Below are 26,444 nucleotides of genomic sequence, written 5' to 3'. Positions count from 1 at the left end.
TAGAGTGAAGTATAGAGGAAATGAATGTATCCAGATACTGGGAGTGTCAACGCCAGCAGATGAGTCTGTGAAAGAGTACTTAAACCACAGAATAGACAATGATAAAATGATAGGTATATAGGGGTATATGCCAGAGCATTTTGGTACCAATGCACATATATGGGTGTCAAGAAACTGCTTTAAATGCTGCAGTAAAGAGGCTGGAGACAGTGAGATATCAAGTTTGAGAACATTGTGTAATGAGAATATTTTGCATAGAATTGGAAGCGTGGAAATTAGAAGATGTAATTCGATTACCAACTGTATAATTCAGGAGTCTGAGGAAGGACTGTCGAGGTGGTTTGAGCATTTACAGAGGATAGAGCTGAACAGGATGATCAAGAGCGTGTGTAAATCTAAGATGAAAGAAAGGAGGGGTAGGTGTCGTCTCTGGGAGGGTTGGAGGGAGAGGGGTAAAGGTTTTGTGTGTTAATGGCTTAAGCATCCCACAGGCTTGTGTAAGCGAGTTTGATAGGAGTAAATGGCTTCCCTGTATATATTTATGAACGGATTCAGGGAACCCGATCAGCCAGAACTGAGTCCTGGATATTGAAAGTTTAGTGTCTGCACTCTGGAGGAACTGGGATGTTGCAGGGTGGAGAGTCATTTGAATTGTTATGTCTACACACCTGTGGCGAGGCAGCTATCGAATAAATGATGATGAATGTGTTTTTTTTTTGGGGGGGGAGGTCACTTTACTTCGGATAGGTTAGGTTAAATTTGCAAGGAAAGAGGACACGTGTTTCCTGACGTGGATCTTAGTCGTATGATAACACACAGCTGGAGCTTTTGGCCATCTGACCGAGGTCTTCCGCTGGCTTACAGGTCTACTCCTTTAAAAATTAAGGTTATAGGTTATTAAGGATGACATTATTTTTTATAGTTTATTACTAATTTATTTTTATGCCATTTAACTATTGAGATTAAAAATAATATATCGACCATACACGAATATAAATATAATAATTCTCATGGAAGGCATGAAATAATATTTATAAGATAAACAAGATGAGTGGGTGTTGGTGGGTGTGAGTTGGACCTAACCAGCTTGTGTTACTAGGTCAGATGCCGTGCTCCTCCCTTAAGTGAATGTGACTGAACTGACTAGGTTAAGGCATTGGCTTAAACCAGTGGGAGAATTGGACCTGCCTCGCATGGGCCAGTAGGCCTGTTGCAGTGTTCTTTCTTATGTTCTTATGTTCCAACCCACCTCACTTTGAGGTAAGAATGAATTACATGTTAGTTTATTGTGACAAACATTAGTCCACACAGTTTTACAAGCAACTAGGTTATATGCTATGTTGCAACCCCTGAATGGGTTACAATAATTATTATGTATATATATAATGTATATTATCTTTTCATATAATTTTATATTGCTTATATTTGCGATAATAGCTAAATCGTAAATATATTGCTTTATATTGTTATTTGACGTAGCTTATGTTGTTAGTTGTTACATATTACATATGTTACATATTAAGTGCTCAGTTCAAGTCTTGATTGTCAAACTACTGTAATTATCGTTTGTCGCTCGTTATACTGCCGGCTTCTGAGCTGTGCTGTCCACGGGGCTATCACGTGATCGAGGGGGGGTGTCCTCACCTCTCGTGAAGTATTCAGTCTGCTCTAGACTCGCTTGGTGGTTGGACAGATTGTCTGTCTCATTATTCTTGTTAGTTCTGTAGAACTCTGTTCACAGAACATTGTATAGACTTAGTGATTTTCGACGTTGTACTGAGGTTGTGTGTCGCTCAGACACTCTGAACATCTCAGGTCCTTAGCTATAGCTTCTCACTTAATTTGTACTGGTTTCTGTGTATTGTCACAGTCGGGTTTTTCCTATGCTGAACTTAGATTCAGTAGTATGGGAGTTTTGTAACTTTTGTGGAGGATCTGCTGATGGTCCCTACTTAGTGTCGTTATATTATCTCCTTGATCCTGATTGTGTCGCAGTCGCTTGTTATAAGGCTATTGGGCTTAGCATTCTTTTCATTGTTCAAGCAGACTGTTCTGGTTGCCAGTCAGTCAAGAAGTTAGTTTATGTGAGGACTTTGTCAGTCACTTGTTTAAGTCTAGTCGAGTCGTGAGACATAGTGAACTACTTAGAGCACTTACACGCATACACAAACTTGTACATATTTGTAATATCTTATTAAATGTTAATGTACCAGACGGTACTTAAGAATTATAAATGTGATATGTGCTTTCAGCACAATAATATTGAACTCGAGAGATTGATTTTATTTTGATTGCTGTGATTAATTTAATTTGATTTAATTTGATGATATACCTCTAGACAACTTAATGATTAATAAATTTATTAAATTTTAATTTCTCTAGTTAGTAGCCTACCAGTTGTAATCCTGAAGCACTATTGAATAATACAGAATTCTTATGGATAATTGGACAAGGATACTGACTACTTGTTACGAAAACCCAGTAACAGGCTGGATGCTAGAAGGGCAGTCCTTTCTAGTATTCACTGGAGATCTCTAAGCTTTTAGAATCGCGTTTTTTGTAACATGCTAGGAGTGGTAGATTTTAACATACTTAGAGGCAATTACTCTCAGACCTATTAATCTAGTTGACAGTATATGGATTAAACTAATAGGTTATTTTTTGATGTGTGAATATCATATTAAACCTAATGTGAAGTCTGAGGATATTAGTCTCATGATATTAGTAGGATTTCGTAATATCATCTTTATCGTCAATGTTAGAATATTTTTACCTCCGTCTATAGAAGATTTATTAAAGCTTTTCAACCCGCCTAAGAGAGGCGAGAGGGAAGGCTTAGGTCAGTGATTCTCAGCCAGGGGTAAATTTACCCCTTGGAGGTAAAAAATCAGAGCTGGATGAGATTTTCGCATTATAATCAGTGGCAAACACGTAACAATATGTACTAGACATGTATCTCTCACATCTCGTGTACTGTATATGCCATCTTTATATCAACAATGTGTCTCTTAAATCTTTTTTGTAACAAATTATGTAATAAAATATACCTAATGGTAAAAAATAATGAAAAGATGGGGTGGTAGGGGAAGTGGAATATTTAAATGGCTTCAGAAAGAAATTCAAATATTCTTCCTTGAAGCCTTTTATCCACTTCTCCGAGGCTATGGGTCCCACAATTTACACCAGAGGTGGACCCCATCCTACATGACAACGCGTAAATATCTGATATATCCGATAAGTGAATAATTGAATAATTAGTTTTTTCTGACTTTTATTTATATATATAATATATATATATATATATATATAAAACGTATATGTATTTTCAAAAAGAATAGGAAAGGGTCATTTAGCAAAAACCCTTTTTAAAAATTAAAGTTTTTGTAAAAATTTCTTTAAAATTTAAAGTTTTTTTTTCATTTGTTTTAAAAAAAAATTAATAATTTTTAAAGAACCTTAAAAATTTTTCCCAACCCTTTAAATTATAACAAGTAAAATTTTTAATTTAGCCTGGTTACCGGGAGATTACCTGGAAAAAAACCCGGGATCCCCCCCCGGCCCGGTCCATGACCAGGCCCCCCGATGGATCGGGGCCTGACCCAACCAGGCTGTTACGCGGGCCCGCACGCAGCCCAACTTACGAGCCAAAAACCCCCGGCTGACCCTCCCCTGACTTTGGGTATCTGTCCACCTTTTGGAAGGCAGCCGGGGTTTTATTGAAAACCCCTAATCCCTTGATGGGAGGCTGTTAAACAGTTTTAAACCTTTTTACCGGTTTTTTTCCCCCTTTCCACTTTTTGGGGGCATTTTTCGCCTGCCCAGTCTTTTTTTTCGGGGGAATTGATTTCTGGTGCAGTTTTGGGACCATTCCCCGTTTTTCCAAAGTTTTTAATTATGAATTCCCCCTTTCCTGCGTTCCAACGAGTACAAGCCGGTTTCCCAAAAGCTTTCCCCCAGTAGTTAAGGTGCTTGACAGAACTTATAGGGCAAAAAAGGATCTGTACACTTTTCAGATCGGGGATTTCACCTGCTTTGAAGGGGAGATGTTAATGTCCAGCAGTATTCTCCCCTTAGAAAAGAACAAGTGATTTGAAAAGGATCATAAAGGGTTTGGGCACTTTTTTTTGGGAAATTCTCATTATCCACCCTTATCTTTTTTTGCACGGGATCGGGGCCCCGGTGACCCCGGAAAGTGAGATCCTGAAATATACTTTTTCCCTAAGTTATTATCTCCCCCCAAACGGAGATTGGGTTTGCCCCTATTAACATCATTTTTTTCCTTGCCCCCCCGGAAAAACCCTTTGGGAATCTTTTTGGAGGTTAACCCGTCCCCGGATGAAACTCTTTCAGACCCCAGTATCCCCACAAAGGGATACGGTCCCGGGGTGTATATTTTTCGTTTTTTTCGAAGAGGAAAAGGGAAAAGATGGGGAGTCTGGTTTTGGGAAAGAGCTTTTTCTATGGCGGCCTGTTTTAAAATTTCTTTGCCCACTTTCTTGTTTGGGATTTGGGGGGTTTAAAGCCACCCCCCCACTTTCCCAGTTATTCCTTTAGCACGATTGCAGGGCTATTATTGTTGGGCTTTTTGTCAAATGTTTTTTGCAAAATCTGACCAATCCCGTTCCATTTTCTTTCGGGCACCCATGTCAAAGGACCCGGGTAGTTGTGAGAGGCAGGGGACCTCCCCTAAACCCCAATGTTCCTGATTTTTTAGTTTTTTGGAATCGGGTGTTTTGGAAATTCCTTTTTTGCACTTTTTTTAAAAGATTTTATGATGGGGGACGTCAGGGCTATTGGTCTATTGTTCCAGCTTAAGTTTTGCCCATTTTTTGGGAGTGGGGCTATACCCGTTTTTTTAAAGTGACTGTAATTTTTCCCCCATGCCCAGCTCCTCCCCCAAAAATTTTGGGGCCCCGGGGGAGGGTTTTTGCTTCTTAATAAAAACAAATTTCCACGAGTCGGGGCCGGGGCTGAGTGCATAGGCATGTTTTAAGGCTTTTTTGGGGAAACAAATGGAGTTGGGGGAATTTTTAAAATCGGGCAAAACATTTTTTGGAGTTTTGGGGTTATTCTTGAAAAAATTTCATTTGTTTTATCCCCCGGGCCCGATTGGGTGGGTTCATTTAAACACAGAGTCGTACTGGGATTTCAAATTTCACTCTTTTCCCTTTTTTATCTTGTTTTTCCCACCCTTTTGAGTGGGGGCCCAACTAGATTTTAATTTTGCCTTGTTTTTCGTATATGAAAAAAATTTTAATTTCTTTAAATTTCACTAAAAATTTAAGCCCCTTTCCTGCCTTTTGGTTCCCTTAAGGGTCATTTACCCCCAAGTTCGATGGTTTCCATTTCCCCCTGGTCGGGCGCCCCCTTTCTTGTTGGGAATAATTCACTCCGGGGAGGAGCTCATTGATTTCCTTTGATTTTTCTGTGAAAAAACGTCTTTTCTCCCCGTTTACTGCTGTTCTTCTTCTTTTTTGGGGAAATCCTTGAAATCCTTTTTTTGGGCCAAAGGCCCTTTTCAAGGCACTGGTTTGGATCCATGTCATTTAAGACATTTTTAACATGTTTGTTTGGGAATTAGGGTTTTGGCCCCAGTTGATGTTTTTTTGGGGTTAAGGTGAAATTTTAAAAGGGCACCTTTCACAGGTACATCCCCCCGTTTCGAAATTTTGGCATGAAATTCCTGGATTTTGATTGGGTTTGGGTGATCGGTTTTTTTTTTGATTTTCCCCAATGCCTCTTTCGGGCCCCATTATTTGTAAGTTAACCCCCGGGTGTTTTTTGTCTTTTGGCCCACTACCCGCCGTGGGTTTCATTTTTTTCGGAGACTTAAAACCCTATGTGGTGTGCCCTTTTCATGCCTCCCTCCGGGATTTTTAAATTAACATTATTTCTTTTTCCCTTCCATTTTATCCCTTAGGTTAAAAATCACCGCAGTGGGATGCGGGGTGAGCAAGGTTTTTAAAAACTTTTAATCTTTTAAAAGGTAGTTTTTCCCTTTTAAACTGTTGTGAGGGTTGCATCTGGGGGTTTTTTTGTATACAACCAAAATGACTGGGGTTTTGGGTTCCTTGATCTTTTTTGATAGAACTTTAAAACTACCTCATTTGTGGTTTTCGAAACCCCGGCAGATGGGGATTTGACATACAGGCCAACCCCCCCCTTTTTGCCTGTTTTTATTTCGCATCTAAAAGGTTGAAACCCACTTATCCTTTTCACTGTCAAAGGATCTTTTGGGGAGTCCTGTGAAGGCTGCAAACTTTCATTGGGCCCCCCCAAAGTCCACTGAAAAAAATTTTTTGTTGTTGGTGGAGGGCAAGGCCCCCATTTAGAAAATTTGAACGAGGTTGTATTCTGTTTTGGGGGATTTTGTTTATTGGCACAGTTTTTAAGTTTTTAATTTTAAAAAACACAATGAAATATTTTTTTGTTCGGAATGTTTTTTGGAAATTTTTATTTTTTTACTTCCTTTTTCCTTTGGAAGATTGTTTTAAAAAACCCCCAATTTTTTACCTGTTGGCCGAAAAAGGGAAAAATTTTTTAAAATTTTAAGGCCACGCCCCTTTTCTGAAAAAGGAAATAAAATTTTATTGAATAATTTCGAAAAAAAATCATTCGAACCAAACGAAAAAAATTTCTTTGTATTTTTTCTTTATTAAATTCCCAAACCCTTATCAAAAAATATTTTTGTTGGTTGGGGCTAAATTAAATTCCCTTTTTTTGGAAAAAGGTTTAAAAATTTTTTCAAAGGTTTTTTTTGGTAAAAAATTATTTTTTTTGTTAAAAAAACCCAAAAAAAATATATTTTAAGGTAGATTTTCCCGTCACGGATTAAGAGAAGAGGAAAATGTAAACGTTTTTTCCCCCCCGGGAACTTTGCAAAATAAACCGACGGGGAAAGCCAAAATTTATAAATTTAAAAGAAAACGAAGGTTTTAAATTTCCCTTTTTTTTATTCTTCATGGTTTATACAACATTAAAATAAATAATTAAAGGTTAGTTAGCAATTAACTTATTAACTGGTAATAAAAAACTTTTTTAAATTTAAAAATATAAGCATATTTAAAATTAAATCTGTAAACTTAAAAAAGTTAATTTTTAAATTTAAAACTTTTTTTTTTCGGACCCCCCGGCCCGGGGCTTTTCCCAAATAGTGGTTTACCGGCCTTGGCCCCCATCTGGGAGTGTCTGAACTTAAGGGCTTTTCCCTGAGGGGGAAGTCGGTTTCCTCCCCCCCTTGGGCCAGGTTCCCCCGGCCCAGCCACATTCCCCCCCCCCCATGGGGGGTCAGGGAAACTAGCCTCTGGTCCAAAACTGCCCCCCCAAAGGGGGCCTTGAATTCCCGTCTTTAACCCAGATTTAGAAGCTCAGGCCGTTATTAATAATTTTTTTATTTAAAAATTTTATTTTATTTTAATTTTTACTTTTTGGGATTTAAAATTTTATTGGGATTAAATTACTTTTTATTAAAAGAGCTAAGCAGGGGAATTATCCGGGTTCCTAATTTTTTTCAATCAAAATTTCATTAAGGGGCTATTCTTAATTTTAATTGATCCAAAAAAGGGGTCAGGGTTTTTCATCACGTATATTTATTGGGTGGAAGATAACCCCCTTTGACAGGCTTATAAAAATACCCTATTTATATAATTTTAAAACTAACAAAAGGGTCAAAAAAACATGACTAAAAAAAAGGGGGGTTGTTTTACCCCTTATGTGCGGGGGTTTTTTTGTGAATTATTTCCGGGCATAAATCTCTTTTTTTATTTCCGGAGGCCTGCTTATTCGAATAACGATAATTTAAGTTACCTAAAATAATTTTAAAAACGTCGAACTGCCAAGGAATATTCTGCTCTGAGAAAACTAGCAGATGCATCGACACCATGCCCAGCCCTCCTAGGGCAGGGTAGGTGCCTGAGCCCGAGCCTTCAGCTCATAAGACTGTCATTCCCATTTGCCCCCTTGGGGTGGGGATGGCAGACCAGAGAGGCCTAGCTTGTGGCTAGGCCTGGGGACAGTTGGTCCCAAAGATGAGGAGGTACTTGTGCCTCCTCCCATGGGAGACTTAGGTCTCAGACACTCCCTAAAGAGGGAGTCAAGGCCGGGCCACCACTTGGAAAAGGCCCGGGCCGGGAGAATACCGGCGAATCTTTAATAATAATAATAAACTAGCAGATGTCTATATTTTTTGTGTCAGGAGTATGGGTGGTGTTAAAGAGGTGAGGGAAAAGGGGCAGGTTGGGCGAGTCTACAGTTCCCTGTCCGACATATTCCCTTTGGTTTAGTGAGAGAACTTGTCTTGTGTGTGCTTACCCTGCTTCTGGCTTATCTATTAGCTTTAAGCCTTTGGCTTACTTACAAGTTTTATTTGTTGATGAATATTGAAATAGTGGAACATACCACTGGCAAACTAGGTAAGTATAATGTGTGTGTGTGTGTGTGTGAACTCGCTTACAGGGGTCGCGTCACAGCTCCTGGCCACGCCTCATCACTTTATCGTACCCCTTCTTAAAGCTTTGTATGGATGCTGCCTCCATTACATCACTTTCCAGATTGTTCCACTTCTTGACAAGTATACTTCCTAACATCCCTGTGACTCACCCAAGTTGGGACACCTCAACAAGGGTCAGCTTCCAGTTGTGACCCCTTGTTGCTGTGTCCCATCTCTGAAACATCCTGTCCCTATCTACTTTGTCAATTCCTCTCAGTATTTTATATGTCGTTATCATATCCCCTTATCTCTCCTGTCCTTCAGTGTCGTCAGGTCGATTTCTCTTAACCTCTCCTCATAGGACATACTCCTTAGTTCCGGGACTAGTCTTGCTGCTAACTTTTGTACTTCCTCTAATTTCTTGGCGTTCTTGACCAGGTATGGGTTTCATACTAGTGCTGCATACTGCAATATGGGCCTGACGTATACGGTGTACAGAGTTTTGAACGATTCCTTACTAAGGTGTTGATAGGCTATTCTTTGGTTTGCAGCACTCATATGCTGGAGCAGTTATTTGCTTGATGTGCGCCTCAGGAAATGTGTTCGGTATTATACTCACCCTAAGATCCTTTTCCTTGAGTGAGATTTGCAGTCTCTGGCTCCCCTAGACTGTACTCTATCTGCAGTCATCTTTCACCATACCCAATCTTCATGACTTTGCACTTGGTGGAGTTAAACTGCAGGAGCCAGTTCCTGGACCAGGACTGCAGCTGTCTAGACCCCTATGTAGTCTAATCTGATCCTCGTCCGTCTGAATTTTTCGAATTAACTTCACATTTTCTGCAAACAAGGACACCTCTGAATCCATTTCTTCCGTCATGTCATTCACATATACCAGAAACAGCACCGGCTCTAGGATTGACCCCTGTGGAACCCCGCTTGTCACAGGCGCCTTTTCTGGCACCTCGTCACGTACAGTCACTCTTTTCCTTCCTGTCAGGTATTCTCTGATCCCCTGCAGTGCCTTTCCTATTATACCTGCCTGATCCTCTAACTTTTACATTAATCTCTTGTGTGGAACTGTGTCGAAAGCCTTCTTAGTCAAAGAAAATGCAAACTACCCATCCATCTCTCTTTTGTCTTACTTCTGTCACCTTCTCACGAAACTCCAGCAGGCTTGTGTTACAGGATTTCCCTTCAGTGAAACCGTGCTGGTTATCATGTATAAGATCATTCCTTTCCTGATAATCTTCTCCATGGCTTTACATACCATCCATGTCAGTGACATTGGTCGGTAATTTTAGTGCTACCTGCCTGTTCCCTTTCTTAAACTCTAAGATTACATTTATTATCTTCCACACCTCAAGTAACTGCCCTGGAGAGATGTCTGGTCCCACCGCCTTTGAGGTATCTAGTTCACTTAGCAGCGTCTTCACCTCCTCGGTTGTGTATATTCTGTTCCGCACTTTTTGGCGTACCCCACCATTCCAGCTTTCTGGAGTCTTTTCTGTCTCCACTGAAAATACCTTTTTTTAATCTAGCATACTTCTCGGTCATTTCTTGTGATCTCCCCTCATTCCTTCCTCAGCCTGATTGCCTTGTCCACGACTACGGTGCTCTTAGCACCTACTCCAAGGTTGAGGGACTGATTACCTCATCTTCTGTACATAGTTCTACTGTCTTCTAGTTATGTCCGGGAATTTGTATTGATAAAGCCACTGGATGGCGAAACGTCTACAATAAAGATACCCAGATGTTGCACATGTGTCTTAATTTCATCTTGTCGGTATTGTATACCATTCTTGTACTATCTCAATGTGATTGAAATACCCAAGACTAGTAACTTTGCCCTGCCCACGTGGACCATTTCTCTGTTGCTCTCATCATACTCTTGTCTTAGCCACCTGCTATTCTGTGGTGGGTTGTACATCACTGCAATCATCACCATGGGAGCCCCAGTCTGAAGTGTTCCTATTATTTAGACTCATTCTTCCCCTCTCTTCCCTTTATCCAACTCCGGAAAACTCCATTGGTTTTTGATGAGTAGTGCAACTCCTCAACCACTTACATGTCCTCAATCTCTCCACAGGACCTGATATACTGTTGGAAAGACAGAGTCTGTTATCATTCCGTGAGTTTGGTTTCGTGAGTGCTATGATGTCTGGGGATACCTCAGTGATTCTTTCTTGCCACTCCTCCTCACACTTATTCGTTATTCCATCTGCGTTGGTGTAAAATGCCTTCGGCTTCTTTTCCAAATCTGTATTCTGGGGTTTGTGGGGGTTGAGGAATGGGAGACCCTGGCAGGGTACTTTTTGAGGTTGGTGTGTAGGTGAGGTTTGTTCTGGAAGGGGGGGGGCTATGAGTGTGGAGTGTGGTTTCTTTTGGGTTAATTTTTTTTTTGTGTGTGTGTGTGTCATTACCTACCGTCAATTGTTATAGTTGCGATAACTAATATGCAATATTTCTTGTAGTTATTTGAGTATTTAACACCAGAATTGTGGTATTCACATATGTGTCCGATTTTGGGGATTGATTTAAGGAGAATGTGGACAAGATCTTACTAATCCTGAGTCCCAGAATCCTTCATCTAAAGAAGTCTCAATTTCCTATTATCAACCTCGTACTCCTTTGTACATATATGTAAAACAAATTTTTACAGATATTTAATAAAACATATAGATGAAATAAAATAATCTTATGTTTTAGGATTATATTACTTCGTCGTACAAAAATAAAGTTCCGATAAAGAAAAATTTGCGAAATAAGATTTCTTTATTCATATATAAATTTGCATATACGGCATGATAATACAAATACTTTCAATAGCATATTAAAACAGCTTACTTATTTCTAGATAAAGAAGCGATCTAAGGTATATATTGCGAAAAATGTTAATTTGGACGTGAAATATTTGCACTAGTTTTGGCTTATTCAACGCCAGGGATTAAATTTTTGGTGGTGTTTCGGTTGGTCATACAGAGGTCGGAGAAAAACGGTTATAATTCTAACCATTATTTAAAAAAAAGGGTGGACCGGTAAACCAGTGGAAGGCCTCGGTCAGTTGACCAAAAGATCCAGCGGCAGGTCATCATAATATCTTCATTTACTACAAGGTATACAGACCATAGCTGACATCAATGACATACTACTATATAGAAAGCCGCGTGTTATGCAGAGCATTTCGGGTAAATTAGGTTAGTTTTGTCCCAGGATGCGACCCAGACCATTCGACTAACACCCAGGTACTCATTTTTGTGATGGGTAAACCGGTGTAAGGAAACAAGCCCAATGTTTCTACCTTCGCCGGGAATCGAACCCGGACTCTCACCGTGTGAAGCGAGAGCTTTTGCCGGCGTCAGGAAACGCTTCCTCTAACACGAAATTTGCTCTAAGTGCTACAGAAAACGTTTTGCTATAGCTGTGTAAAGAAAAAGGTATGACTGGTTAATCTGTTATAATTTAGATATTTGGTTAATAATTGTCTAACCAACACGTGAGTTATTTTTATTTGCTGTGATATGTTAAAATATAAAAAATAAAATACTTTAGATTTGTCATTTTTTTTCACGGATCAATTTTATAGGCTGATTTCAAAGCCCAGTCCTATCTAAGGTATACTACCACCCCTTGCGATACTACCCACAACAGTCTACTAACTCCCAGTTACCTATTTAATATGTAAGGGATCTGGAGAATTACTAAGCTAAGTCTGTTAAAGGACATTGTTGAAAGATACTTAGCTTCAGTGACGGCTCAGCTTCCCATAACTGCCCACTGGTCGCTCCATCTAAAAGTCATATATTCTCCATCCCTGAGCTATGGGAATTCATGTGCTGAGTAAATAATTGCCCCAGAGGGGCGTATATTTTAGCATTTCACATTAGTAACATAATGCTGAGTGGATTTTCACTTGTTTGGCTCAATGGGCCATAGATAATGGGGTGTATTGGTAAATCTAGGCAAGATATGCCCTAACTATCAGCTGCAGCCGACCTAACTAGTAGCGTAGATGTCTAGACTTACCCGGGTATTTGTATCGGATCCGAAAGTTTTTCCCTGGCTTGTGATAGGGAAAATTTAACCCCGGTATCGATGCCTTGATTGGAGTAGTAGTGTCTCACTGTTGCTCTGTCTTGCACTCAATCGGGATTGTTCACAACGCACACTGTTACACTACACTAGGATCAAGATTAGTCTTTCTTTCGTGGCATTTTCACAACAGAAAGACCAGTTACACGTCACTGTAATAGCTCTACCAAGAATTGTTGAGATTGTCAAATAAACGAAGGTCAAGAACGCACTGCACTATTGTTCCTTTGTCCAGGGCAATGCTCGCGGGAAACACACGTTTCCCATCCGTCTCCTGAAGTCAATCTGAGCCCCCCAGCGCACTTCGTCTTAGGGCGGGCCCCTAATTGCTGACTTCAGCATGATTTCCCTTCTTGCTTGACATCGTCACAGTATTCAATACAAATGATAGATTTCTTATTATCTAACTATCGACGACAGTTCATTATTGTCCCACATTGTAAGTAAAGTGGTGCAGGGTTTTCCTCTAACTTTCCTGCTAAGATAGAGTTATTTTCTCATTCTACTGTCACTCGTATTACACTAACACAGCTCCGAAGAGGTGGCGTGACTCCTTATGACGCTCTTAGCCTCATACGTAACTAATTAAACTGTGTATGAGGAAGCATGAGGGTCTATCAGCCCCTCTGGAGGGCTGAGCCCCTCAGGGGGCTGAAGGGGCTGAGAGGACTGATAGCCCCTTTTCTGGAGAATTTTTCTGCATATAGTACAAAGTGAAGAGTGGCAGTAGGAGTAAGGAAACATGCCCAATGTTTCCACCCGTATAGGGGATCGAACCGAGCTACAGGAGTATATATATATATATATATATATATATATATATATATATATATATATATATATATATATATATATATATATATATATATATATATATTATGATAATAACAACAATCTAAATCCAGCTACAAGAGGTTTGACGAGTCAGAGTATTTTTAAGAAAAAAAAGGCACAATACCGTGACTGGAACAATACATAATACCTGCACATAAGAGAAAGAAACTTTTGACGACGTTTCGGTCTGATCTGGGTCATTAACTGTGCGGGTTATTTGTGAACAGTATTTTTGTCGGCAAGAAAAAATTTAGAGGTACACGCGCGTCTAAAATGAGAGCAGAGATTACCTTGGTCTTAGACCACCGTCTTTATCTCCCCGCACGTTATTTTACAGAATGGGTCACCGTCTTAATTACTGTATGTGAATGAGGATACGGAGAATACCCCTCACATTTATAATTATAATCATAGGGGAGCGCTAAACCCGTAGGATTATATAGCGCACATGGGGGGAAATGGAAGGTATTCAGGCTCAACTCAGGGAACCGGAGCACACCTCCAATTTCCTAGATCAAGAGCCCGTCACCAACGTCAAGGAACCTCCCTTGAGGGGACTATCCCTCACTGAAAATGAAGATCCCAAAAGCTCCAACGGTGGGTCATCATCTAAGACCCACGTCAGGAAACACTTGTCCTGTTTCCTGACGAACCTTACCTGGTGGAGGTGGCCCGGTGGCCTGGTGGCTAAAGCTCCCGCTTCACACACGGAGGGCCCGGGTTCGATTCCCGGCGGGTGGAAACATTTCGACAAGTTTCCTTACACCTGTTGTCCTGTTCACCTAGCAGCAAATAGGTACCTGGGTGTTAGTCGACTGGTGTGGGTCGCATCCTGGGGGACAAGATTAAGGACCCCAATGGAAATAAGTTAGACAGTCCTCGATGACGCACTGACTTTCTTGGGTTATCCTGGGTGGCTAACCCTCCGGGGTTAAAAATCCGAACGAAATCTTATCTTATCTTATCTATCTTAACCTAACCTCCCTGAGGAGAAAAAAATACGTATAGAAATTTCAGGTAGATCATCTCATCACCCTCCATATATCATCTTGTTAGTTTTATTAATTACAGATGAAGATGTATCTATTTTTAATTAATTCATTTATGTGAAAGAAAATCCCAAGACGATTGTTAAGAAGGTATAACATTTATAATGGTGGAGCTGCAGGAAAGAAGATATCCTTAGAATGGTAGGCGTGTCGGTTTAAAAGTTGATCATATATATTATAAGAATGAATAAAGAGCTGTCATCACCCTTTTACCTCTGCTGGCTCCTGTGAGGCTCCAGCTGCCTTCCATCTTCATCATAAAGAAATGAATGTAAGGCTAGTTTTTTCTATTTCTTAGTAAATCCATGAGCCATCTTCTCCTTTCTTCTTCTTCTTCTTCTTCTTCTTTTTCTTCTTCTTTTTCTTCTTCTTTTTCTTTTTCTTCTTCTTCTTCTTCTTCTTCTTCTTCTTCTTCTTCTTCTTCTTCTTCTTTTTCATCTTCTTTTTCTTCTTCTTCTTTTTCTTCGCCATTTTCTTCTTCATCATCTTCTTCTTCTTCTTCTTCTTCTTCTTCTTCTTCTTCTTCTTCTTCTTCTTCTTCTTCTTCTTCTTCTTCTTCTTCTTCTTCTTCTTCTTATTATTATTATTATTATTTTCTTTTCTTCTTCGTCTTCTTATATAAAGATTATTAGAAATATATGAGAGAAATATCTGTACGATTTCTTTATATAAATCTTTTAAAATGAAATATGACTAAAGAATCCTTAAGTAATGACTTGATGACCAAGAGCTGGAACGTCAAGGACACTCTCCCATGATAAACCAAGAGCTAGAGCTCACCTGTGGGTTTCCACTTCTTCGCAGGGGAAATCTCCACTAAGCGGATGTTCCAGAATCAACAGCTCATCCTCTACCAATAAATTACTCCTGAATAGCGTTGAAAAGTATTTTAGCTATATAAAAAACCCATGTATTACATAAATAGGTACCTGTCAGCTCTTCCCTTCACTCTGCAAACTGGCTCCAAACATTTCGGTCTTGGGACTTTGTTCATTGCCACTATTATAATAGTCTTATGTGTTTGCTAATGTGTTTTTAAGTGTGGCATGCAAAAAGTATGTAACTTTTATTCAGTGCATGTACACACCCTTATTAAAGGGCCGACTCCCCAACCAGCGAACCGGGTGCTAAGGGTCGGACGATGGGGCCCCATCGTCAGATTAGTATCTAGGTTCAGCCAATGAGGAGGTGGATATGGCAATTGTGGAGGTGGCGTGGTTTCCACTCATGTCTCCACCCTTGTCATTTCCATTCGAGAGCTGGTTGAAGCACAGTCTTCTCTCTAGTAACATTAATTCTTCTTGATTACCGTGGCGTTCACTAATACTTATTGCTCTACATAGAGTATATAGTGTACATACTGCTGTTTATACTTGGTGAAGGATAATATAAGTCTAGGTCATGTGTTTATTGTGCTCCCTTTACACCCAGGATAACAGACTTTTTTGTTCTTGGGTTGTAATATTAAGCATAGTTTGTTAGTATTATATACTATGATTTCACAGATGACGTTGATGATCCCAGCGCAAATAAGTCACATTGGCAAATTTTGGGGAGTTAGCTTAGGCAATTTGCATATATGTTTCTAGGTATGATAATTGTACATATGCGCACCGAGGTGAGAGAGGTTGGGGAAAAAAGTAGGTAAACCCAGCATGCCCTCTTACCCACGGTCTAGGCCTCTTGGGTAAATGGGCATGCTGCGTTTACCTGCGTGTACCCAATGGATTGCCCTGTATGTCCCCATACCTTTTTCACTAGACTGTGGAAATCATCATCATCATCACCAGATCTATTAGGTACCAGTAGACTTCAAAAAGATGTCACTAGCTCAGTTTTACTTTACATGAACATAGCTAGGAACAGCTGATAATTTATTCTAATCTAACAACTTTTTTTGAAAATTGTTCAGATATCGAGGCCCATACCCCATTATTTTGTTCCCATGCCCCCCAGGGGTATGTATCAGAGATTATTCCTCACAGGTTGTCTTCTACTGGTAGTCACCTAGTCATATCCTACACCACGGTGCAATGTATGGACCGTCCTATAAAGACATATTTCGCCTTTGCTAAAACCTGTTAATAGGTGTAAACATCCATTACTTTTCTGTAAATAGGTCTAAACATATGTATTTCACCAGTAGGTAGGTATACGCACTTTTGAATCACCCGTAGAAAGGTACAGACATTTGTAACTCACATGTAGATGGGTTTAGGCTCACATATACAAGTGTAAACATCTGTGACGTACCATGATACAATTGTAGACAATCGCGACTCACTTGTACATACCTGTGATTTACCTGTAGATAGATCAGGGAACGGGTGGGGTTTGAACTCATGGAAAGTGAATCCTAAACTTTACAGGTCAGTGCGTAAACCACTCGGCCATGATAGCGGCTTTGAAGGGACTTAGGCTACAGTTCGCTACAGCCACGCTGTTGTGGGATTCATCTTAAAAAAACTGCATTTGAGATCACAGTGGAGGCCCATGTTAACTTCCCAATTATATACAGAAATATACCTGGTTAAATCTTATTAGAGCCAGCTGGCCATGTGGGTAGCACACTGGCCTGTGAGTTTTAGGATTAACATTATCTGAATAGCAGTGTTAGGATTGAGGAAGATGCTCTCATCTAGATATTGAACAATTAGAGAAGCTCTTCAGGACTGAGGAAGATGCTCTCATCTAGATATTGAACAATTAGAGAAGCTCTTCAGGATTGAGGAAGATGCTCTCATCTAGATATTGAACAATTAGAGAAGCTCTTCAGGTCTTCATATTTTCTTGTTGGCCCGACTTGATATCAGTCTTCAATTCAAAATTTCTTCATTTAGCTGTTGTCTATCAACATCAGAGCTGTACAATTCCCCCAAATTTTCGTATTCTTTAGGTAGTTATTGTCGGCGCCGTAACACTATCTCTTAACATCCTGAAGGAAACCAGACTTGGCATCAGTGTTGTGTTGACGAGCAAACCTTTCATCCATTTATCTGTGAAAACGTTCAAGTGTTCTCTTCATGACTCTTCTCATTTCCTCCTTGGCTGTTAACTCAGTGTCTCTCAAGTTCTCATCAGCCATTCGTTTCTTTCGTCTGTGACGTCTTTGAACTTAAAGGGTTCGAACCCAACCAGTTCCATGATTTTTTTGAATCGTGTTATTACGATTTCGTGAGTACATGTAGATAGCTGTAGAGACCTAATATACTGACACGTAGACAAGTCTGGATACCTGTGACTTTCAAGCAGATTTGTGTAGACACCTGTTACTCACCTATTGTAAGTTTATAGAGAAGTGAATATAACTGTGAATCACCTGTTGACAGGTGTAGAGACCTGTGAATCACCAGTTGACAGGTGTAGAGACCTGTGAATCACCAGTTGACAGGTGTAGAGACCTGTGAATCACCCTTAGATAAGAGTAGACATTTGTGAATCACTTGTAGATATGTGTCAGCACCTGTAGATTGGTGTAAATACTGTGACTCATATGTAGCAGGTGTAAGCACCTGTCTGTAGATTGTAGACATCATTGATTCACCTGAATACAGTTGTAGAACTCTGTGGCTCATCTGAAGACAGGTGTAAACTTTTGTAATTCACCTGTAAATAGTGTAGATGTCTAAAATTCACCTGTAGATAGGTATAAAGGCTTGTTACTCACCTGTAAATAGGTGTAAAGGCTTGTTACTCACCTGTAGATAGGTGTAAAGGCTTGTTACTCACCTGTAGATAGGTGTAGGCACGTGATCACGGTACCAAAGAACTAGCTGGACGGAGTCATCACTCTTAGAGGTGGAGATGTTGCAGGGAAGCACCGAAGCTGACCCAGCCACCGCCACCGCCACTGTCACGGGACCTGTCACAGGTGAGACGCACTTGTTAGTTACTTCCATGGAGGAGTTAAAAATGTCCATCTACGTATATTTAGATATTTAGCAAGATCTTCCGTAACTCATAAGGTTAATGGGGTTTAAGGCCTATCGACTGTACTAAGGTCATTTAGGCTGTGTGTAATATTTTGATCAAAGTAGAATATCTCAATTTCTAAAATAGGAATGGAAGCAAATTCTCTCTCTATATACACACATGTCGATATAAATATCTTTTAAACACGCACACAAGTAAACATCACGTTTATATTACCATTACTCACCACCAATAATTTAACCATCACTCGAAAAATCCTAATGATATCACGTCATGAAATATGTTACAATCATTTTAGTAATCTTCAGGTTATCTTTACTCGAATAATATGTTATCATTTAACATAAAAATCTCGATGCTATAAGTTTGAGTTATCCTTACGTTATGAATATATTAGTTATCCTGTGTGAGGAGATACATGTTGGCATGTATCCTCATACTTGCTGCACCTCTTACCATGCAGTAAGTACATACTATACATCAACATTTATCGTTCTGGAGGAAATGCACGTTCTAATATACGACATGTTCAGCACTGCCAGACGTAAGATTTTGTTTTCTTTTATTTTGTTCTCTTAAGAAAGCCTAAACAAACCCCAATTTACCTAACCCAGACTACTCTAACCTAACCTAACCTAACCCAGACTACTCTAACCTAACCTAACCCAGACTACTCTAACCTATCCTAACCTAACCCAGACTACTCTAACCTAACCTAACGCAGACTACTCGAAACTAACCTAACCCAGACTACTCTAACCTAACCTAACCTAACCCAATCTAACCTAACCCAACCCAGACTACTCTAACCTAACCTAACCCAATCTAACCTAACCTAACCCAGACTACTCTAACTAACCTAACCCAATCTAACCTAACCTAACCCAGACTACTCTAACCTAACCTAACCCAATCTAACCTAACCTAACCTAACCTAACCCAGACTACTCTAACCTAACCTAACCTAACCCAATCTAACCTAACCTAACCCAGACTACTCTAACCTAACCTAGACTACTCTAACCTCTAACCTAACCCAGACTACTCGAACCTAACCTAACCCAGACTATAACCTAATCTGACTCAGACTACTCGAACCTAACCTAACCCAGACTATAACCTAATCTGACTCAGACTACTCGAACCTAACCTAACCCAGACTACTCTAACCTAACCTAACCTAACCCAGACTACTCTAACCTAACCTAACCCAGACTACTCTAGCCTAACCTAACGCAGACTACTCGAAACTAACCTAACTCAGACTACTCTAACCTACAGACTACTCTAACCTAATCTAACCCAGACTACTCTAACCTCGCCTAACGCAGACTACTCGAACCTAACCCAGAATGCTCGAACCTCACCTAACATAGACTACTCGAACCTAACTCAACCCAGACTACTCTAACCTAACCTACCCTAACGTAAGCTACCCTAACCTAGCCTAGCTTAGCTTAACCCAGATAACGTAACCTAAGAATGGTCAAATACTAACTCGGGCAGATACGCACTAATGGTAATTCAGAAGAAACTGATTGCTCTAACTGCAGAGTATATTAAGAAAATAATCAACTGTTTTGGGTAGCATCCTGGGAAGGGTCCTAGAAATATACCCCAGCATGTTATTCTGGGCTATCAATCTTCTATATTTATGTAATCGAATTTAGAGCTTTATATAAAAATTCTTAAGTTATCACTACATGAGTTATTTTAGCGTTATTAATAAAAATAATTATTATGTTGCCATTAATCAAGTAATTTTTATATCACTATGTAAGATAACATGTTATCATTTGTAAATTTAATCTAACTGCAGTGTTAGATTGGTGCACTACAGTGTTAATTAGACTGGTGTGCCACAATGTTAGATTGGTGCACTACAGTGTTAATTAGACTGGTGTGCCACAATGTTAGATTGGTGCACTACAGTGTTAATTAGACTGGTGTGCCACAATGTTAGATTGGTGCACTACAGTGTTAATTAGACTGGTGTGCCACAATGTTAGATTGGTGCACTACAGTGTTAATTAGACTGGTGTGCCACAATGTTAGATTGGTGCACTACAGTGTTAATTAGACTGGTGTGCCACAATGTTAGATTGGTGCACTACAGTGTTAATTAGACTGGTGTGCCACAATGTTAGATTGGTGCACTACAGTGTTAATTAGACTGGTGTGCCACAATGTTAGATTGGTGCACTACAGTGTTAATTAGACTGGTGTGCCACAATGTTAGATTGGTGCACTACAGTGTTAATTAGACTGGTGTGCCACAATGTTAGATTGGTGCACTACAGTGTTAATTAGACTGGTGTGCCACAATGTTAGATTGGTGCACTACAGTGTTAATTAGACTGGTGTGCCACAATGTTAGATTGGTGCACTACAGTGTTAATTAGACTGGTGTGCCACAATGTTAGATTGGTGCACTACAGTGTTAATTAGACTGGTGTGCCACAATGTTAGATTGGTGCACTACAGTGTTAATTAGACTGGTGTGCCACAATGTTAGATTGGTGCACTACAGTGTTAATTAGACTGGTGTGCCACAATGTTAGATTGGTGCACTACAGTGTTAATTAGACTGGTGTGCCACAATGTTAGATTGGTGCACTACAGTGTTAATTAGACTGGTGTGCCACAATGTTAGATTGGTGCACTACAGTGTTAATTAGACTGGTGTGCCACAATGTTAGATTGGTGCACTACAGTGTTAATTAGACTGGTGTGCCACAATGTTAGATTGGTGCACTACAGTGTTAATTAGACTGGTGTGCCACAATGTTAGATTGGTGCACTACAGTGTTAATTAGACTGGTGTGCCACAATGTTAGATTGGTGGACTACAGTGTTAATTAGACTGGTGTGCCACAATGTTAGATTGGTGCACTACAGTGTTAATTAGACTGGTGTGCCACAATGTTAGATTGGTGCACTACAGTGTTAATTAGACTGGTGTGCCACAATGTTAGATTGGTGCACTACAGTGTTAATTAGACTGGTGTGCCACAATGTTAGATTGGTGCACCACAATGTTAGTCTGGTGCACCACAATGTTAGACTTATGCACCATAATGTTAGCCTGGTGCACCACAATGTTAGACTGGTGCACCACAATGTTAGTCTGGTGCACCACAATGTTAGACTTTTGCACCATGATGTTAGCTAGCCCGGTGCACCACAGTGTTAGACTGGTGCACCACAATGTTAGACTGGTGCACCACAATGTTAGTCTGGTGCACCACAATGTTAGACTTTTGCACCATGATGTTAGCTAGCCCGGTGCACCACAATGTTAGACTGGTGCACCACAATGTTAGTCTGGTGCACCACAATGTTAGACTTTTGCACCATGATGTTAGCTAGCCCGGTGCACCACAGTGTTAGACTGGTGCAACACAATGTTAGAATGGTGCACCCCAATGTTATACTGCTACACCACAGTGTCAGATTGGTGCACCACAATGTTAGACTGGTGCACCACAAAGTTAAATTGGTGCACCACAATGTTAGATTGGTGCACCATAATGTTAGACTGGTGCACCACAATGTCTTATTATAAGGGATTATTTCGTACGGTGAAAGTGGGTGCGTGAATGATAGACGTCTTCGGAGGCTTCTTACTTTATTTGTATTGTCGTGGTGGGTACACAGGCATGTGTGTTGTGCCCATGGCCCAGAAGGGCCATCCCACGAGAGGAGAGAGCTGCTAGCCCTTGTGTCTTCCTGCTAGGCCGCTGTGTGAGTCAGAGTGTGTGGGCCCAGCATCCCACTGACCTGGAGCAGGCCCAGAGGGCAGCACCTAAATGCCGCGAAATATGAACTAAGCTGGCAGACGGCTTAGGCTGTCTGTTCTGGCAGTACAGGCTGTCTACATTATGGTTTGTGAAATACAAGGGCAGGTAGCCTAGTGCCAATGCAGGCATATCTCTCCTGGTGAACCACAAAGATACGTAAGGTTTAAGCACCATTAAGATAGGTTAGTACTCATAGGTAGACTAGTGCACCGTAAGAGTAGTTAGCCAGGTGCACCACGAGAAAAACAGGTTGGTGCACTACAGCTATAGTTAGCCAAGTGTAGAACAAGGGTGGTTAGGTTGGTTCTCTAGTAACTTCACTCACGGTAATTTCTCTCCGGTAATTTCACTCGCGGTATATTTAATCTCAGTAATTCCACTCGCGGTAACTTTACCCCCTGTCAGTTCATTCCTAGTATCTTCACTCGCGACAAAAAAAATGAGCTTGACTTAATTGAAACTTAAATATTTAATTAGAATTAGCTTTGGTAAGATTCGTCACTAATCAGGACAAGTGTTTCCTGACACAAGTCTTAGCCATGCGAAAACCTTCCACAGGAGCTTTAGGTCATCTGACCGAGGCCTTTCACTGGTTTACCTGTCCACCCCTTTAAAAGTGAAATCCACTTTAATTCGAGTAGTTTTGAAATCCTAACTATTGTAACGAAATCTATTCTAAAATTTCTTTCTCTAACCTAACTTTATTTACGCTAATCGACTTTAAAATAACATAAACCAAATTAAGTTTAACCTAACTTAACCTAACCTAACCTAACCTAACCTAACCTAACCTAACCTAACCAAACTTACCCTAGCCTAGCCAGCGTAACTTCATCTACCTTACGTAATCCAACATGACATTACATCACATAGCATCACATAACATAATAAACCATCACATAACATTACATAACATTACATAACATAATAAACCATCACATAACATTACATAACATCACATAACATAATAAACCATCACATAACATTACATAACATCACATAACATAATAAACCATCACATAACATTACATAACATCACATAACATAAACCATCACAAAACATTACATAACATCACATAACATAAACAATCACATAGCATAATAAACCATCACATAACATTACATAACATAATAAACCATCACATAAAATTACATACCATCACATAGCATAATAAACCATCACATAACATTATATAACATAAACCATCACATAACATCACATAACATAATAAACCATCACATAACATTATATAACATAAACCATCACATAACATAATAAAACATCACATAACATTATATAACATAATAAATCATCACATAACATCACGTAACATAACAAACCATCACATAACATTATATAACATAATAAGCCATCACATAACATTACATAGCATCACATAACATTATAAGCCATCACATAACATTATGTAACATAATAAACCATCACATAAAATTACATAACATCACATAGCATAATAAACCATCACATAACATTATATAACATAAACCATCACATAACATAATAAAACATCACATAACATTGTATAACATAATAAACCATCACATAACATTATATAACATAATAAACCATCACATAACATTACATAACATCACATAACATAAACCATCACATAATTTCATATAACATAATAAACCATCACATAACATCACATAACGTAATAAACCATCACATAACATTATCTAACATAATAAAACATCACATAACATCACATAACATAATAAACCATCACATAACATTATATAACACAAAAAATCATCACATAACATTATATAACATCACATAACATATAAGTGAACAGTATTTAGATAAGGCTAAAGAGGTCTTTGTGGCATTTATGGATTTGGAAAAGGCGTATGACAGGGTGGATAGGGGGGCAATGTGGCAGATGTTGCAAGTGTATGGTGTAGGAGGTAGGTTACTGAAAGCAGTGAAGAGTTTTTACGAGGATAGTGAGGCTCAAGTTAGAGTATGTAGGAAAGAGGGAAATTTTTTCCCAGTAAAAGTAGGCCTTAGACAAGGATGTGTGATGTCACCGTGGTTGTTTAATATATTTATAGATGGGGTTGTAAGAGAAGTAAATGCGAGGGTCTTGGCAAGAGGCGTGGAGTTAAAAGATAAAGAATCACACACAAAGTGGGAGTTGTCACAGCTGCTCTTTGCTGATGACACTGTGCTCTTGGGAGATTCTGAAGAGAAGTTGCAGAGATTGGTGGATGAATTTGGTAGGGTGTGCAAAAGAAGAAAATTAAAGGTGAATACAGGAAAGAGTAAGGTTATGAGGATAACAAAAAGATTAGGTGATGAAAGATTGAATATCAGATTGGAGGGAGAGAGTATGGAGGAGGTGAACGTATTCAGATATTTGGGAGTGGACGTGTCAGCGGATGGGTCTATGAAAGATGAGGTGAATCATAGAACTGATGAGGGAAAAAGAGTGAGTGGTGCACTTAGGAGTCTGTGGAGACAAAGAACTTTGTCCTTGGAGGCAAAGAGGGGAATGTATGAGAGTATAGTTTTACCAACGCTCTTATATGGGTGTGAAGCGTGGGTGATGAATGTTGCAGCGAGGAGAAGGCTGGAGGCAGTGGAGATGTCATGTCTGAGGGCAATGTGTGGTGTGAATATAATGCAGAGAATTCGTAGTTTGGAAGTTAGGAGGAGGTGCGGGATTACCAAAACTGTTGTCCAGAGGGCTGAGGAAGGGTTGTTGAGGTGGTTCGGACATGTAGAGATAATGGAGCGAAACAGAATGACTTCAAGAGTGTATCAGTCTGTAGTGGAAGGAAGGCGGGGTAGGGGTCGGCCTAGGAAGGGTTGGAGGGAGGGGGTAAAGGAGGTTTTGTGTGCGAGGGGCTTGGACTTCCAGCAGGCATGCGTGAGCGTGTTTGATAGGAGTGAATGGAGACAAATGGTTTTTAATACTTGACGTGCTGTTGGAGTGTGAGCAAAGTAACATTTATGAAGGGATTCAGGGAAACCGGCAGGCCGGACTTGAATCCTGGAGATGGGAAGTACAGTGCCTGCACTCTGAAGGAGGGGTGTTAATGTTGCAGTTTAAAAACTGTAGTGTAAAGCACCCTTCTGGCAAGACAGTGATGGAGTGAATGATGGTGAAAGTTTTTCTTTTTCGGGCCACCCTACCTTGGTGGGAATCGGCCGGTGTGATAATAAAAAAAAAATAAATAACATAATAAACCATCACATAACATTATATAGCATAATAAACCATCACATAACATAAACCATCACATAACATTATATAACACAAATCATCACATAACATTACATAACATCACATAATATAATAAACCATCACATAACATTGCATAACATCACATAACATAATAAACCATCACATAACATTATATAACATAATAAACCATCACATAACATTATATAACATAATAAACCATCACATAACATTACATAACATCACATAACATAATAAACCATCACATAACATTGTATAACATAATAAACCATCACATAACATTGTATAACATAATAAACCATCACATAACATTACATAACATCACATAACATAATAAACCATCACATAACACAACATTATCTTGTTTAACCTACACATATGTATTTTAATTTTATGTTTCAGTAGATATTTTATATACACTTTGAAATAACATTTTCCAATTTAGTTTTTTTCAAATATGTGGAGTGAAATTAATCGGAGTGTAAATTACAGAGAGTCAAATTATCGGAAGTCAAATTATCGGAAGTCAAATTATCAGAGTCAAATTATCAGAGTTAAATTATCAGAGATAAATTATCAGAGTTAAATTATCAGAATCAAATTATCAGAGTTAAATTATCAGAGTTAAATTATCAGAGTTAAATTATCAGAGTTAAATTATCAGAGTTAAATTATCAGAGTTAAATTATCAGAGTTAAATTATCAGAGTTAAATTATCAGAGTTAAATTATCAGAGTTAAATTATCAGAGGTAAATTACCGGTTAGTTAACCAGGTGCACCATAAGATTAGTTAGCCGGGTATATCACAAGCATAGATTGGTGCGCTTCAGGGGAAGTTAACCTGGAATGCTTCAAGGAGAGTTAGCCTGGTGAACCACGAAGGGTGTTATTCCGGTGAATCGCAAGAGATAATTAGCCTGGTGAACCACGAAGGCTGTTATTCCGGTGAATCACAAGAGATAATTAGCCTGGTGAACCACGAAGGCTGTTATTCCGGTGAATCACAAGAGATAATTAGCCTGGTGAACCACGAAGGCTGTTATTCCGGTGAATCACAAGAGATAATTAGCCTGG

At 39.4% G+C, this 26,444-nt stretch overlaps 1 protein-coding gene across 2 annotated transcripts in view; it reads right to left on the bottom strand.

Moving 5' to 3' along the window:
- LOC128701633 (nephrin) overlaps window positions 1-26,444 on the bottom strand; it is a 625,789-nt gene that overhangs the window by 263,219 nt on the left and 336,126 nt on the right. For both annotated transcript variants that reach the window (XM_070101737.1, XM_070101739.1), the window contains exon 2: window positions 18,133-18,265. In XM_070101737.1, coding sequence (XP_069957838.1) covers window positions 18,133-18,265 — 133 coding nt within the window. The remainder of the gene's footprint in view (window positions 1-18,132; window positions 18,266-26,444) is intronic.

Source organism: Cherax quadricarinatus, chromosome 78 (genome assembly GCF_038502225.1).
Source record: "Cherax quadricarinatus isolate ZL_2023a chromosome 78, ASM3850222v1, whole genome shotgun sequence".
NCBI classification, from domain to species: Eukaryota; Metazoa; Arthropoda; class Malacostraca; order Decapoda; family Parastacidae; genus Cherax; species Cherax quadricarinatus.
Note: the sequence above shows the minus strand (reverse complement) of the source record. Positions and strands in the feature narration are given on the sequence as shown.